The 17,079-nt window shown below is 34.6% G+C and overlaps 2 protein-coding genes across 3 annotated transcripts in view; one reads left to right on the forward strand and one right to left on the reverse strand.

Moving 5' to 3' along the window:
* Positions 1–17,079, forward strand: part of RfC3 (replication factor C subunit RfC3) — a 32,938-nt gene that overhangs the window by 12,296 nt on the left and 3,563 nt on the right. The window contains exons 5-8 of one of the 2 annotated variants that reach the window (XM_088265279.1): positions 3,908–3,969; positions 4,803–4,985; positions 5,382–5,615; positions 6,383–7,047. In XM_088265279.1, coding sequence (XP_088121405.1) covers positions 3,908–3,969; positions 4,803–4,985; positions 5,382–5,615; positions 6,383–6,661 — 758 coding nt within the window. In that variant the 3' untranslated portion in view covers positions 6,662–7,047. Of the gene's footprint in view, positions 1–3,907; positions 3,970–4,802; positions 4,986–5,381; positions 5,616–6,382; positions 7,048–16,867; positions 17,028–17,079 lie in introns of those variants that run through there. The other variant, XM_088265278.1, reaches the window with a different exon arrangement.
* On the reverse strand, positions 7,627–13,950 carry LOC148306299 (carboxylic ester hydrolase-like). Its single transcript, XM_088265220.1, has 4 exons — positions 13,735–13,950; positions 11,788–12,053; positions 9,684–10,721; positions 7,627–8,806 (listed from the first exon to the last, which is right to left on the reverse strand). Exons 1-4 carry the CDS (start codon positions 13,933–13,935, stop codon positions 8,587–8,589), a joined length of 1,725 nt encoding a protein of 574 aa, XP_088121346.1. The 5' UTR covers positions 13,936–13,950; the 3' UTR covers positions 7,627–8,586.

Consider the following 17,079-nt stretch of genomic DNA (forward strand, 5'->3'; position numbering starts at 1 on the left):
TCAGGTTTTACCTAAAAAGATCTGTTGCACAGTAAAAAGTTCAATAAGAGGCTTGATATTTATTTTTAATACATTGTATTATATTTTTAAACTTTGAAAACGTTCTCCTGAAAAATCAATTTTTTTTATTTATGACGTTCTTGAAAGGAGTGAGCGACTTGTATTTTTTTATATAAATTATGTACTGGCATTTCTAGGAGGAATTTCATTTGGGTCAAATAAAATTTGTCTGGAAAAACTATGTAGTTGTTATTTTATAAAAAAATTGTAATTGTTTATTCAGACCCGAAGATGGAAGCATCTGTAGCTTTCAAAATTCGTTGTAAAAATAATTATAGCTAAAGTGGTAAAAAACATGTGTTTTATTATTTTTTTATTGATTTGGCGTTTAATTTGTAGAACTCCATTTTAATTTATATATTACCTTAAATCAAACACAGATTTTTTGGGTCTACTTAAAAAAATACATAAAACAAGTGTTTTCATTTAAAGTTTCTTCATTTTTTGCACAAAGTGAATGCCGAAACAAAAAATAAAATAATTATTTTATTGTATTGAATTTTTACTTTTTTAATAAAAAACCAGCTGTACCCAGCCACGCGTTGCTGTGGTTCAGCTTAGTAAAATAGAAAATAAAGTAATATGAGATTTAATATGTTGGACCAACATTTATACTTCCCAACTGCATTCCCGGATCTGATACATAAACTTTACGCTTCTTGACAGACAAAAAATAAAAAAATCGTATGTATTTTTACTTTTTAACCCTTTCCGGTCCCCCAAAAGTAAAAAAAAATCTAGGTAGGCAGTTACATTCCAACTGGAAAACAATATTTTGTCCTCTGCTCCACATACTGTTGTAATAGATAAGAGTGACAAAAATGTAAGCTTGGAATTTAAATAAATAATACACTAATGATGAAAAAAATGTCGAATAACAGCCGACATGGGACCTAAGAGCAAAAAATCGATGTCGAATTAGATTCGACATTGGACCAGTAAGGGTTAAACATATATACTTCTATATTATTTTTTGACATCTCATCAAAGATGAAGAAGAATATGGAAGTCTGGGCATTTACGGAGCTGACGACCGTCATAGGCTGGTTTAAGTGATAGTGACACACTCAAAATATTGTAAATATATACCTCTCGTGTGAACGCACCCTTATCCGTGAAGAGTGACCACAAGTTTTACCCTCGCTAACCACTGTTAGTCGTCCGTACGAAAAGTTACGCCGCGGTTCAGTGAAAAATATTCTCTAAAGAAATTATTCAGTTTTCACTTCAACCTTTTGAAATTTAGTTTTTTTTCTTATACACAAAAAATAATAACGGTAAAGTGCATCAAAATCGTTATACACGACGCTTTGTACGTCTAAAAAAATACATTTTTAATTTAAATTTTACTTGGTAGATACCACTCTTTCTTAAAATTAATTGTGACCCACGTTTCGATGCTTTCCGCGTCATTTTAAACACCGTAGGAATGATGCGAAATGCATCGAAACACGCGTCACAATACTAACTAACTAACTAACCATCACGCCGCTCTCCGCAGGGCTAGGCAGAGAGAATAGGACCCCACATCACCCTGTCTTTGCAATATGTAATCATAAATATATCATAAATAGTGGTATTTAACCAAGTAAAACATAATTAAAAATGGATATGTATTTCCACAAAATGACTGTCGAATCAATTCATGAAATTTTAAAAATACATAATTAGGTTATTTAAATAGTTTATTCATAAATATGTAGGTAGGGATAACAGCGTGTGATAAATTACGGAACCCTTTTTTGTTATTGTAGTTTGAATCACACATTTGTGATTCGTTAGGTACTTTTCCAAAACTAAATTCGAACTTGTATTTTTTCAAGAACCGATAGTTTTTAAGTGATTACTTTTAAATTTAAAATAGTATTATACTAAAAATATTGTACATTTTTGTGACATCTCAACGTAGATGAAGAAGAATATGGAAATATGGGCATTTACAGGGCTTGCGACCGCCATAGGCTTGGTTCCAAGCGAAAGCTTTTTTAAAAAAATAATTTCTAAAATTATGTTTTTCAGAAAGAAATAGTTTTTATACCAGACTGTTCAAAACAAAATAATAAATAAAAACCTTTATACCATAAATCGGAAGATTTCTATGAAAGTCTGAACCAAAGTATCCATGATTATTCTCTATGTACAATATTATTTACAAATTTTCGAGTGTGTCCAAATACTTGTTCACAAATCAAGATTATCTCCCCTTAGGAGTAATTATTTTAATTTTTTGACATCTCAACAAGAATATAAAAGTCCGGGCATTTACGGGGCTTGCGACTGCCATAGGCTTGGTTAAGTGATCACTTTACACATGTGTAACATTCACCAATTCCGGCCATGATTGACAACCACGCTAATCAATTTTCGGAAGCTTTATTTATACTTATACCTTAAAAATTACTTCGTTTTGAACTGAACGTATTCTTTTTCAAGTGTTCGTAAATCGAATCGTCTTTCCCACTCAGGTTTGTGGTTGAATGATATCTTTCCCACTCAAGTTTATGGTTGAATGATATCTTTCCCACTCTAATTTATGGTTGAATGATATCTTTCCCACTCAGGTTTGTGGTTGAATGATATCTTTCCCATTCAAGTATATGGTTGAATGATATCTTTCCCACTCGGGTTTATGATTGAATGATATCGTTCACACTTAGGTATATATTTGAATGATATCTATCCCACTCGGGTTTGTACCTGAATGATATATTTTCCACTAAATTTTGTGCTTGAATAATATCTCTCCAATTCGGGTTTATGGCTGAATGATAAATTTCCCACTTGGTTTGTGGTTGAATGATATCTTTCCCATTCGAGTTTATGGTTGAATTATATCTTTTCCACTCAAGTTAACTGTCGAAGATATCTTACCGTTTATTTTTATGGCTGAATGATATCGTTCACACTCGGATTTATGGTTGAATGATATCTTTCCCACTCAAGTTTGTGGTTGAATGATATCTTTTCCACTCGGGTTTATGATTGAATAATATCGTTCACACTTAGGTATATGTTTGAATGATATCTATCCCACTCGGGTTTGTACCTGAATGATATATTTTCCACTAAATTTTGTGCTTGAATAATATCTCTCCAATTCGGGTTTATGGCTGAATGATATATTTCCCACTTTGGTTTGTGGTTGAATGATACCTTTCCCACTCGAGTTTATGGTTGAATTATATCTTTTCCACTCAAGTTAACTGTCGAAGATATCTTACCGTTTATTTTTATGGCTGAATGATATCGTTCACACTCGGATTTATGGTTGAATGATATCTTTCCCACTCAAGTTTGTGGTTGAATAATATCTTTTCCACTCGGGTTTATGGTTGAATGATATCTTTCCCACTCAGGTTTGTAGTTGAATGATATCTTTCCCACTCAAGTTTGTGGTTGGATGATATCTTTTCCACTCGGGTTTACGATTGAATGATATCGTTCACACTTAGGTTAATGTTTTAATGATATCTATCCCACTCGGGTTTGTACCTGAATGATATATTTTCCACTAAATTTTGTGCTTGAATAATATCTCTCCAATTCGGGTTTATGGCTGAATGATATATTTCCCACTTTGGTTTGTGGTTGAATTATATCTTTTCCACTCAAGTTAACTGTCGAAGATATCTTACCGTTCATTTTTATGGTTGAATGATATCTTTTCCACTCCAGTTAATGGTTGAATGATATCTATTCCGCTCAGGTTAGTGGTTGAATGATATATTTTACCACGTTGAATGATATATTTTACCACGTTGAAGTGAACAGTGTCCCCTGAAGGGCGAGAAGACAGATGAGTCTGGAGAAAGTGATAAAGTATGATGGACAATGTCTGATTCGGAAGAAGATGTTGGTTTGGAGAGACAAGTTAAAATTTCGCTGGTTGGCGAACCGGCCACAGGAAAAGTTAGTATTTTTTTATTATTATTAATTAATTAATCGATCATTATTTATAAATCAAAATGTATTCATATCCATTTTCGTAGTATACTGGTAAGCGCGTTCGGCTACCGTGCTGGAGGTCCCGGGTTCGATTCCCAGGGGTGTCGAAATAAACATAAGTGATTTTTACTCTCATATTTATTATTTTTGACATCTCATCAAAGATGAAGAAGAATAATACATTTGTGAACAAGTATTTGGACACACTCGAAATTTTGTAAATAATATTGTACATAGAGAATAATCACGGATACTCATATTTATTTATTATATATCTCCCTGGGCTGGTAATGCAATTAACGATCAAGATTACACTGCATCGCATCGATGCAGTGTAATCTTGATTGAAGTAGAAGAATTAATTATTATTTATTTAATGTAATAAAACAACAGCTTTACCGTATAGTTTTCTCCACCTTTCCTTTGTATACTGCAGCTGTCTAGTTCACAAATGTCAAATATGATTTGATACGCCATTTGCGAAAATTGTAAAATCATCCGATAAGGTGATTAATTTTGTGCCACCCTGTGCCAACCTTATAGATAAATTGTAATTGTGTCTATCTTTAGTACCCATAAGAAAATTTATTGTATTAATTTTTTTTGTCCGCCTCCGTGGTGTAATGGTTAACGTGTTTGGCTACCGTGCCGGAGGTTCGATTCCCTGGGTGGGTAAAAATAAATATTAGTGATTTTACACCCTAAGCTGAAAATACATTTCATAATACTTGCTCAGAATAGGGTGATTTACGCTACCCTGTATTTGGGTATGCTTTTTAATATGTGACCGTTTGCAGAGTATGCTATGCGCGCGTTACCTAGGCCTCCAGTGGGGCGGCATGACCCAAGGAGCCGACGTGCTCCTGGGAGAGTGTCCCGCCCCGCGACCAGCCCGCCCACCCGTGCCCATCAAGCTGTGCGATGTGGCGGGCATTGGGCGAGACTCCCCCATGCTGGCCAACTATATATACGCATCCCATGTAAGGAAAATCACTTCAGTATTATTTTTAAATTTTAACAAACGCACATTTACATTTTTATTGATATTATTAAACCATATCCTCTCCCTTAGTGGAGCATATGGAGTACACAAACTGTCTCCAGCTGGCGGCTGCCAGCTCCTTTGCATCCTCCCAAGTCAGATCCGCGTCCCAAAGTTCTGACGAGAACTGCCGACGAATTGTCAGCAGTGGTCGTCCTGGGCGGCGCGAACCTGATGCCTTGTAAAGGAGGCAAGCTTGATTAAGGCTCTTGGGAGGCATGCGAAGTACATAGCCAAGCCAACTGAATCGCCTTTACTTGACGACAGTTGTGACTAAGATTTGCTGCGTCCTACGCCTTATCTCTGCATTCCTCACAAAGTCCCTTTTTTCCAGATAATCCTGTTAGTTTACGAAATTACAAACCTGGAGAGCTTTGACCGCCTAAGCCGGTGGCTGGAGAATGTGTCGGACATTCTGTCTGGAGCAGAGCCTGTCCCGATCCTAGCAGTATTCGGGAACAAGAGCGACTTGGAACACCAGCGGGCAGTGAGAATAGCTTGCGTCCAAGAGTTCGCTGATGAGTATGGATGCCTCAATTTCACGGGCTCCGCAAGAACCGGAGAGAATGTGGGTTTACTGGGTTAATTTTACCCTTTTTTTACCTAATTTTAGTATTTTTACCCTATAACTTCTGTGCGGGTCATGTCAGGTGACATCGACTTGAGAGTAAATGTCCTTGTCTTGGGCAGCTTTAAACTGGGCCTTGACGGTCCTGATCCCCGTCCAATCTCGTATATTCCGGAACAAAATGTTCCCTCTGAACGGGAAAACCCAGTAAGGATACATTATTGTAAATTTAATATTATAATTATGTGTATTTTCCTGTGCGTGTTATGTCAGGTCCCCCTGACGTCGACTATCACTTGAGAGTCATTTTCCCTGTCTTGGACAGCTCTATACAGCGCCTCGACGGTCCTGATCCCTGTCCAATCTCGTATATTCCGGAGACAGGAGATCTATCTTCTGCCCACACCTCGTCGTCCCTCTATTTTGCCTTTAATGATTAAGTGCAATAGCTTGTAATTCTCTCCTTTTAGCACATGCCCCAGATAGGACACCTTCTGGACCTTGATATTAATCAGCAACTGTCTACCTGATCTTGCTCTTTAGAGCACATTTGCATTGCTAACCGTATCGGTCCATGGAATGCGTAACATTCTACGATGTAGCCACATTTTGAATGTCTCTAATCGGTTCATAGTGCTGATCTTGAGGGTCCATGATTCAACTTCGTATAGAAGTACTGACCAAACATAGCACACAACCATTATTTGCCGAAGTTTCAGAATTATGTATGTGTTGAAATAAAGTAATAATTCAATTGTCTTTTTCAGGTAAATACAACAATCATAACTTTGGTATCACATGCTCTGGGGACGCCCATTGATAAATCATACATCAATTCTACAATACTGAAAGCGGAATTAGCACCTCACGCACAACACCAGAGAATTTTTTCCAACAACGCACAAGTCCCTGCTCAAACTATTATCAACACTGGAAATTTAAATGGGAAACATATCATGACCAAGAAAATTTCCAACAAGAAAAAGAAAAAAGTCATGAAAGAGTTGAAATGGAAGGCTACTTCTGCTGTCTGCAATATACAATAGTAGTTTATTGATATTGTTCATGAATGCAGCCATTTTATTATTAACACATTGTTGTCGGGCGGTTTTTTCATCAACCCCGACCCTAATTAGTATACTAAATAGGGTCGTATACTAATCACTAGTAACCGCAAACCTAATTCTAATCTGTACAATATTTTTTGGCGTCTCGCGCTCTACCGAAAGTAACCAAATAAAACGTTTATAAGCGTTTCCCCCTCTTTACCAACAGTATGTAAAAAACGCTTTTAAGCGTTTCCCGCAAACAATGTGTTAAAATTACTCTTATATTGTTAAAAAGAAGTGTATTTAAAAATTTAAAAAATCTTTAGTACGTACTTTTGTGTGCACTGTGTGTCAAGAGAAGTGCACTTATGTGAGTACTATAATATGACAAAATAAATGGACCCTATGAAATGCTGTTATTTTATTACTTATTTTTACTAACACTTAGCAGTACTTGGCCACAAGCTGCTGTAGCTCAGTCTGGTTAAATAGAAAAGAAAGCACACATTTGTTATTTGTACAATTTCTCAATGCTTTAGAAGCAATAATAATATTCAAAATCTTTCAAACAATGCATTCGAAAACATTGAAAATGCTAAATGACCGCAGCTGTCGAGAAGCACGCTGTCCGCCCTGAGAAATGTTTTATATTGCGGGAGTTGAGAGGTGTTACATTCAAGAGATGGCGCTGCCATTGCGCTCAAAAAGTTGATTTAAAAAAACATTTTGCACCTGTCATCTGTTACATTGCTATGTTCATATGTTAGTCGTTATGGTAATACCACATTTGTTAGGGTGAAAGAAATAACATGTCGCTAGCAGACAAAAAAATTACGTGCTGATATATAAGTAAGTACGTAGATCTTGCGGTACTGACTGATTGTGCTTTTTATCAAAAACAATATTTTGAAACATTAAGTGATTCGAAATTATAAAAATAATGTAGGGATAATTTTCTTTATTATATTATTTTTAAGATTACAAAAAATATTGAGTAAGTAGCGCAGCAAATTTTGGTCACAACTGCCGTCAAGAAAAGGTCAGTTAGCTACGCCGCGTACTCCGCATGCCTCCCGAGAGCTTTAATCAAGGTTGCCTCTTTTATAAGGCATCAGGTACGCGCCGCCCAGGCCGACTACTGCTGACAATTCATCGGCAGTTCTTGTCTGAACTTCGGGATGCGGACCTGACTTGGGAGGATGCAAGGGAGCTGGCGGCCGAGAGAAAAGCCTGGAGATTGTTTGTAGACTCCATTTGCTCCACATAGGGAGCGAATATGGTTTAATGATAGTAATAATAAGTAGCTCTTATAATACTAAAGTTATCGAATTAAAATTCATATCCATATATGAATTTCAATACCCCTATTAAATCTGGCTACGTTAATATTATTTTGTTTTAACATATCAACACAAACTATTAATTTAATTTATGACTATCCTTCTCTATACATATATCTATTATATCGCTCACTCCTTTCAAGAACGTCATAAATCAAAAATCGACAATTTTCGGTTGTGCATGTTTTCGGAATGCCCAGAAAATGTACTATATCCCAGCAAAAGCGGCATATTTTTAACTAAATATTTACCCGCTACAGGGCAGAAAGTGTTGTTTTTGCATTTTGAAGAAAAGGTATTGTTGAATTATTTTTGTAAATATATTAAACATTTTTCAAATGGAGAAAAAACCTTCAGGTTTTACCTAAAAATATCTGTTGCACAGTGAAAAGTTCAATAGGTGGCTTGATAATTTTTTTTTAATACATTGTGTTATATTTTGAAACTTTAAAAACGTTCTCCTGAAAAATCAAGTTTTTTGATTTATGACGTTCTTGAAAGGAGTGAGCGATATGTTAAGTGACAATCTTTATAAATCAGACATTAGTGTCACTTTCACACAATCGTGGCAGCAAACAAAGTTCAATTTATTTTATGGATATCGTGCTTAGTTATTAATTGTACAACATCCAATTTCTGGAACTGTTCGTATGCATATAAATTTTCCCAAAATTCTGTTCGATTCCTATATGGAGATTGTTTTAATGTTAAATCCTGATCAAATTGTAAGTAATTGAAACTGATTTGTTCAGCGGGCTTCCATTCAATGTTCAAAAGTGAAGTTATTTCAGGAGTCGGGTTTCTGAAAAAAAAAATATAAATATATTATTTTGTGAAATAAAAAGACTTTGTGTTTTGATCCACTCACATTTAAATGTGAGTGGATCAAAATAATATATCAATATGATCCACAAAGTTAATGCTTTCAATATTCAAAACAAAAAATATGTATTTTAAATGTGACAGGAAAAATGGGTACATCCAAAATATGTGTAAATACTGTAAGGATTAGGATTCGGATCTCACATACTAATATAAGAGTTTCTGCTTAGTAAAAAGCTTCTTTACATCTCACCAATAGATGTTTCTAGTGAAGTTCTAGTGATTCAAGAACAAGGTTTCTAATTTGGTTCATATATATGGAACTTCCAAGAATTTGAGTAGTGTGGTTGTCAATGATGGGTAGAATTGGTGAATGTTACACGTGTGTAAAAGTGATCACTTAAACCAGCCTATGACGGTCGTCAGCCCCGTAAATGCCCAGACTTCCATATTCTTCTTCATCTTTGATGAGATGTCAAAAAATAATATGAAAATAACTCCTGTAATTGGAGATAATCCAGATTTTGTGAACAAGTATTTGGACACACTCAAAATATTGTAAGTAATGTTGTTACTTAACATTTGTAAAAAAATATGACAGAAATAAAACGGAAACAAATACGATAATAAAAAACTTTTTTTATTTTAGAAGTACATAATAGTAACAATCTTTGGGTTTAAGAGATGACGTAATAATGAAAAAAAAAATTTCAAGGTTTTTTCCAGGAATTGTCATTTTGTCGTAATTTACGATAGTTAAGTATTCTAGGGTTAATAATGTTACAAAAAATATTACAATTCAATTTAAACTGTAACATTTAAAATAATAAATATGTTTAATTTATCAATTTATTTACCCGTGTTTCACAAAATTCGTCCACATGGTGACCATTCTATCTCTCGTAATGTACGATGTGTCGTTTCTGTCCAATTTTATATTCTTCGTCACCGATGTCATCCAAAGGTACCCCAAATCGTCCGCATGCGAGCATCCGGGATAATCTATCCCATTTTTCAATTTCGCGTAATTCAATGCCCCGTCAAACCGGAATTCGTAATAATACACGGGGCAATCCGGGAACATGGCTATTCGTTGCCTTAACCAGTAATCTATGGAGTGAATAAACATGGCATCTCCGATAAGTTGAAAGTAATTTGGAAGCGTTTCATTGGTTAAATGTTGTTCGCCGAAATAGAACTGTTTTATTTTTTTGCCTAGACTAATTTTCTCTTGAGAATCTTCCTCTAGTCCCATATCTGACGGAACAACTCGCTGAAAATCTTTGTCTATTTCGTTTAATAATGATTCCTGGCTTAATAATACTGGCAACATTTTCATACCCTCATCTTTATTGAACCCGGCTAGTATAGGAATGCGTTTGTAATTTCCCGATTTGATCAAGTTTAGGGGATAGTCGGACAAGAATGGCTCTTCATTTTTGTATGTATTCTCTATACACGGAACGAACGGACCAAAAACAGTAGCTCCTTTTTTTTCATTTTCTCCCATTTGTACCGTTGCTTTGATAATTTCATCAGGTGTTTTTGACCTCAGATACCTTACAATATCAGTTAAATTTTCTGTTTTATATCCAAGTTTTACCGACAGAGCTTGCGTGTATTCCACGCTTGAGTTTGTCAAAAATCTATAGCCTATAGCGGACCCGCTCGAAATAATAGCTTTTTGGAATAATCCATCGGCCATCTTGGATAATATTAAGTAGTGGACAATGACGGCTCCCGCACTCTCTCCTGCGATTGTTATTTTATTTGAATCGCCTCCGAAATGGTGAATGTTTTTGTGCACCCATTTTAAAGCAGTTACTACATCTTTTAAGGCTGCATTTCCTGGCACGTCTGCGTTACCGGGACACAAAAATCCTAGAGCTCCTAATCTGAAATAATTAATTACAAAAGTCCCCTTTATTATAATACAGTTTTTTCATCAACCCTGATCTTAATTATGGTCGTATACTAAGCACAAGTAACTGCAAACCCAATCCCCATCTGTACAATGTTTTATTGCGTCTCTCATGCTCTACCTAATTAGATCTCTAGATAATTTATTTACAACATTTTGAGTGTGTCCAAATACTTGTTCACAAAATCTGGTCAAATTATAAGCTTAAATAATAAAAATGAAAATGGTATTTTCTGGCGTTTCTCATGTGTGTGATTATAATCCAGGATTCGGAACTCACATACTAATATAAGAGTTTCTGCTTAGTAAAAAGCTTCTTTACATCTCACCAATAGATGTCTAGTGAAGTTCTAGTGATTCAAGAACAAGGTTTCTAAATTGGTTCATATATATAGAATTTCCAAGAATTTGAGTAGTGTGGTTGTCAATAATGGGTAGAATTGGTGAATGTTACACGTGTGTAAAGTGATCACTTAAACCAGCCGATGACGGTCGTCAGCACCGTAAATGCCCAGACTTCCATATTCTTCTTCATCTTTGATGAGATGTCAAAAAATAATATGAAAATAACTCCTGCAATTGGAGATAATCCAGATTTTGTGAACAAGTATTTGGACACACTCAAAATGTTGTAGCAATGTGTTAAGCCAGCCAAATGGCCGGGCCGTGAGTCCTGGGATGTTCAGACTTCCATCTTCATTCATACATAAATAATAGATCTTTCATCTCAAGTTAAGACACTTATAATAAATATATATTTTTTTTTTAAAAGAGAAATATTTGTGTTTTTTTATTTACAAAAATATTTCAATTTCACACTATTTCTGTGAGCCTAAGCGGCTCATTATTAGAAATAGGTATCAAATTGTGGTAGAGTGGGTTCGAAACGAGAAACTCTGACTTAAGAGTCCGCGACACTAACCATGGGACCACAACCTGGCGCGATTGAAATATATTAAAATGATTTTTAATTACTTAGTATATGAACCTGAAATTTTGTGAAATATGTAAAAAAAAGTTTTAATTTAATATGTGGGTACCTGTAATTAAGTGTGACGACAATCACGTTTTTTTGTAAAACGTATTCTGGCCCCACCAAATCCTGATTTCCACTTCCTGCCGTGAACTCTCCTCCATGGACCCAGAACATTGTTGAATAATTATTGCCTTCTACCGATGGAGTGTAAACGTTCAAGAAGAGGCAGTCTTCATTCATCTGTGCCTTGTCTCCAACTAGCTGCGGGCAGTAATGGCCTTCCTTTGTGGCATCGACTGTGTGGTTCCAATCCTCGACTGGTACGGGGGACTGCAAACCACTTTATGAATGGAATTCAAAGTCCCAAAAGTTGAAACTGTTTTAAAAAAAACTGCAATTCTCCAACTATTCAAGGGTGAAAATTACTTCTGTATCTAAATCTAAATAAAAGTTCATCATCGAGATATAAACATGACTTGACATTACCAAAATGCAATATGAACTTTAAATATTTGTAGTACATTTGTAGTAAAGTACTTCAACAACCTTCCTACACACATAAAAAAAATTGAAGACATCAAAATGCTAAAAAAAAATGAAATGAATTTTATATATGTTAACCCAAGAAAGAAAAAAAACACTTTTTTTTTTTAAATAAAAATAAATTGTATTACCAACAAACATAACTAACAAGTGTAAATCCCTCTCCAAGCACAAGAGCTCAGTCTCTCTATTGGAGAGAACTGCATTTTAAATTTTAACATTGTAAGGAGAAATGTTTAGAAAATGAATTTAAATTATATAAAAATTATATATGTAACCATATTGCATAAAATAAATATTTAAAAAGTCAGATCCACATCCCGAAGTTCTGACAAGAACTGCCCACGAATTGTCAGCAGTGGCCGTCCTGGGCGGAGCGAACCTGATGCCTTGTAAAAGAGGCAAGCTTGATTAAGGCTCTCAGGAGGCATGCGGAGTACATATCCAAGCCAACTGAATCGCCTTTACTTGATGACAGTTGTGACTAAGATTTGCTGCGTTCTACGCCTTTTCTCTTCATTCCTCACAAAGTCAAACCACCGCACGCCTAAAATTCTCCACAGACGCCTATTCTCTAAGCTTAGTTCACGGCTGCTCTGGGCCCTTGTAAGGTGCCATGTTTCACAGCCGGATAAGAAAACAGGAGCAATGCAGCGTTGTTTAGGCGACATTTGGTCTTCATCGAGTATTACTAGATTGATATATTCCTTTCAAATAACATACTAGATCTATTGGATAAATGAATATATCGTACGTCGTATAATTTTTCATAATATTTGTAATATTCCTTTCAAATAGTATACTAGATTTATTGGATAAATAAATATACTATACGTCGTATAATTTTTCATATTATTTTATATATTCCTTTCAAATAACATACTAGATCTATTGGATAAATGAATATATCGTACGTCGTATAATTTTTCATAATATTTGTAATATTCCTTTCAAATAGTATACTAGATTTATTGGATAAATAAATATACTATACGTCGTATAATTTTTCATATTATTTTATATATTCCTTTCAAATAACATACTAGATCTATTGGATAAATTAATATATCGTACGTCGTATAATTTTTTCATAATATATGTAATATTCCTTTCAAATAGTATACTAGATTTATTGGATAAATAAATATGTTATACGTTGTATAATTTTTCATATTATTATATATATTCCTTTCAAATAATATACTAGATCTATTGGATAAATGAATATATCGTACGTCGTATAATTTTTCATAATACTTGATATATTCCTTTCAAATAATATACTAGATCTATTGGATAAATTGATATATTGAACATCGTATAATTTTTCATAATATCGTACAATAAGTCGGGTGTGTGTTTTGACCTCCGCCGAACCCGGGAGACTGACTCACCCCTCACCCCTGGGGTTCGATCGAACCTAGGTTAAGAACCACTGAACTAATATGTGAAAAGTTCAAAATCAAACCTTGAATCGTAGATCTCCAATTGGCGGTTGTGCATATGGAATCCCTTGAAACGAATAATAAGTCAAGTTTTCAAAGTTTGCTATTTTTCCCGTCACTAATCCATTTTCTACTGAAATTGTTTTGTAATTTAATTCACAATGTATTGAATCAAATAATCTTAGAATAATTGCGCAGACATAAAACTTGTAGTACAGTGGCATGTTTTACATTTCCACACTCAGTAAAAATAACAATTTTACTGAAATCGTTACAATTATCTCTTTACCTGAGAAACATTCAAATGTAAGTGTCTTTTTTTTTAAGAGAAATATTTGTGTTTTTTATTATTTACACAAATATTTTTATTTCATACTATTTCTGTGAGCCTAAGCGGCTCATTATTAGAAATAGGTATCAAATTATGGTAGAGTGGGTTCAAACCGAGAAACTCTGACTTAAGAGTCCGCGACACTAACCACTGGACCACAACCCGACACTATTTATACTACTACTACTACTACCATCACGCCGTTTCCCCGCAGGGGTAGGCAGAGAGGATGGAACGCCTCACTCTTCTGTCCTGACATACACTCCTCGCCTCCTTCACATCCATACATCCATACATGCCCTCCGATTACGCAGACTTTTGACACCGCCAGATTTTAGGTTCTGATTGATCTGATCGTGCCAAGTCTTTTCGGTCGTCCACGTTCTGTTTTCTCTCTCACATTCGCCACATATATTTTCTCTTAGTCATTCTCTCGCTATCCATTCGCTCCACATGTCCATACCACCGCAAAGAACTCTTCCTAATCTTTTCAATTATTCCTCGTTCAGCCTTACATTCCTTTCTTATATCGTCGTTTTCAATTCTGTCATACAATGATTTTCCACACATTCGTGCCTCACTATTTATATTCTAGTGTATTTTTCTGTATTAAGCTTAGATTGAAATGCATCATGACCAATATTTATCTTACAATACAACACAATTTTTATAACCCATAATTTCTTACCCTGGGACCTCCAGTACAGTAGCCGAGCGTGCTGACCGGGGGTCAAATAAATATAGGTTTTTTTTCTCTCTAATATTTATTCAATATTACCCTGATACCCGAAGCGAAGGGCTGATCACCTTTCCTTCACGTGTTGACGATCAAGATAACAATGTGTTTATATGATGCTGTGCCCTATGCACCATTGGGTGCGGATAAGGGTTTAAAAAAAACTTATATTTTGTCCGCTTCCATAGTGTAGTGCGCTAAGCTACCATGCCCGGATTCCCAAGAAGGTCGAAAAAATATTAGTGATTCGTCAGTGTAATATTTATTTAATATGACCCTGGACTTGTACCAGAAGCAGAAGGCTGATCATCTTTCCTTTGTGTATTTAACAGTCAAGATATACTGCTTCTATTCAATGGAGAGAAAGAATAAAAATCCTAATGATTTTTATTGATATCGTAACATAGATGAAGAAGTCTATTTAAGGTGGGAATATTAAAGTCAGACTTACAGGGCGTAAATTATTGGCTGATTTAAGTGATCACTTTATACACTGTAATCATTCACCATTCTGGTGACAAATAATCCATGATTGACAACCACATTACTCCAATTTCTGCATGTTCTATTTATGCTTCAATTGTAAAGACCAACTGCATTTGTCAAATTAAACTTCATCATCAACATTTGTAGTTTAAATCAGTAAGGTTTTTTTTGTTAGGAAATGCCCAGACTTCCATATTCCGTTTAGACACACTCAAAATATTGTGAAAAAACGTATAGTTCGATATTTAAAAAAAAATCTCAAGAAACGAACTTACTGTGTTATGCTTCTCAGGTACTGGTTTAATCTATATTTTTTTATGTGACATTAAATGACGTTATTAATGTTTTATCAATTTTCTGTATCTATCTTTAAAAATAATATATGTAATAATATAATTGCTTTATCATTGATTGATTACTAAATACATATGTTTTTTAATCAAGTTTATTATTATTAAACCATATCCGCTCCCTATGTCTCCACATATGGAGTCCACAAACTGTCTCCAGGCTTTGCTGCCAGCTCCCTTGCGTCTTTCCAAGTCAGGTTCACGTCCCGAAGTTCTGACGAGAAATGCCGACAATTTGTCAGCAGTGGTCGTCCTGGGCGGCGCGAACCGGTTGTAAAAGAGGCAAACTTGATGGCGGCTCTCGGGAGGCATGCGGAGTACATGGCCAAGCCAACTGAATCGCCTTTGCTTGATGACAGTTTTGACCATGATTTGCATTTTTATAAAGTTTACTATTTATATATTTCTCTGAATTTTATTATTGTATTACAAGCAGTTAATTTATTATTAGATTAAAACCAATATTTTTTTTTAGCTTTTCCACTTTTTTAAAAAGCTTAATTTATCAAGCAGTTAATTTATTATTAGATTAAAACCAATATTTTTAGCTTTTTCACTTTCTAAAAAAGTGGAAAAGCTAAAAATATTGGTTTTAATCTAATAATAAATTAAAAATGCAATTCCATCACGAAGTGTCAGTGGATAATATAAATCTATTAAACAAGCAGTTACATATGTTTTCATATTTTCATATTTGTTTTTACTAATTTTAATTATTTTCAAATGACTTACATGTATTATGGTCTATATGTATATATTTGATGTATATACAGACCATAAAATAAAGATTTATTTTTATTCGCTAACTCGAAAACATAGATTTCAAATTTACCTAGCTGTATTTGTCAAACAATGGTATATATATTAATTATTTTATGTGACTCAGCTTAATAATTATTATTTATTTTAAACGGACCAATCACCAATATGACACACTATGGACGGGAAAAATATTTCTACCTGTTTGGTCGATTGATGCTTAAGGATAAGGGTATTTTTACCTTCTGCGCCGGCATCATTTCAAAGTCAGAAAATGAGAATATTCAATGTTTTGGTATGAATATTATGTACAAATCTCTTTGTTAAGGTCTTAACCATATTAGAAAAATTATCAAATTCTGTCGAAGGGTCCGCATGCGCAAAAAACACCCATTCGAAATGTGTTGATAAAGTTATTAGATTACAAATATTTTCATTCTTTTAATATAATAATCGTTTAACTAATATATTCCTTTTTCTTTCTTATAAATCAGTAATAGAGAAATATACAGACAACGTTCGTTTCTGCATCATCTGCAACTACCTAAGCAAGATCATTCCCGCCCTACAGTCCAGATGCACCCGCTTCAGATTTGCTCCTCTTCAGGCGAACCAAATTATTCCCCGAGTACAACATGTCATCAAAGAGGAAGGGTATGGCATTGCAATATTTGTTATAAAAATTATCTTTTTCTGCTTGTGTCCT

This window comes from Brachycentrus maculatus, unplaced genomic scaffold (assembly GCF_059751285.1).
Source record: "Brachycentrus maculatus isolate JH-2025_06_01 unplaced genomic scaffold, ASM5975128v1 h1tg000244l, whole genome shotgun sequence".
Classification (NCBI taxonomy): Eukaryota; Metazoa; Arthropoda; class Insecta; order Trichoptera; family Brachycentridae; genus Brachycentrus; species Brachycentrus maculatus.

What these genes read in the sequence shown, in the direction of transcription:
- LOC148306299 (XM_088265220.1), bottom strand. Translation starts at nt 13,935, where the DNA reads ATGCCACTGTACTACAAGTTTTATGTCTGCGCAATTATTCTAAGATTA. An exon ending in TTGGAGATCTACGATTCAAG is followed by an intron (nt 12,054 to 13,734) that starts GTTTGATTTTGA and finishes AGTGGTTTGCAG; the next exon opens with TCCCCCGTACCAGTCGAGGA. An exon ending in GTCGTCACACTTAATTACAG is followed by an intron (nt 10,722 to 11,787) that starts GTACCCACATAT and finishes TAATTATTTCAG; the next exon opens with ATTAGGAGCTCTAGGATTTT.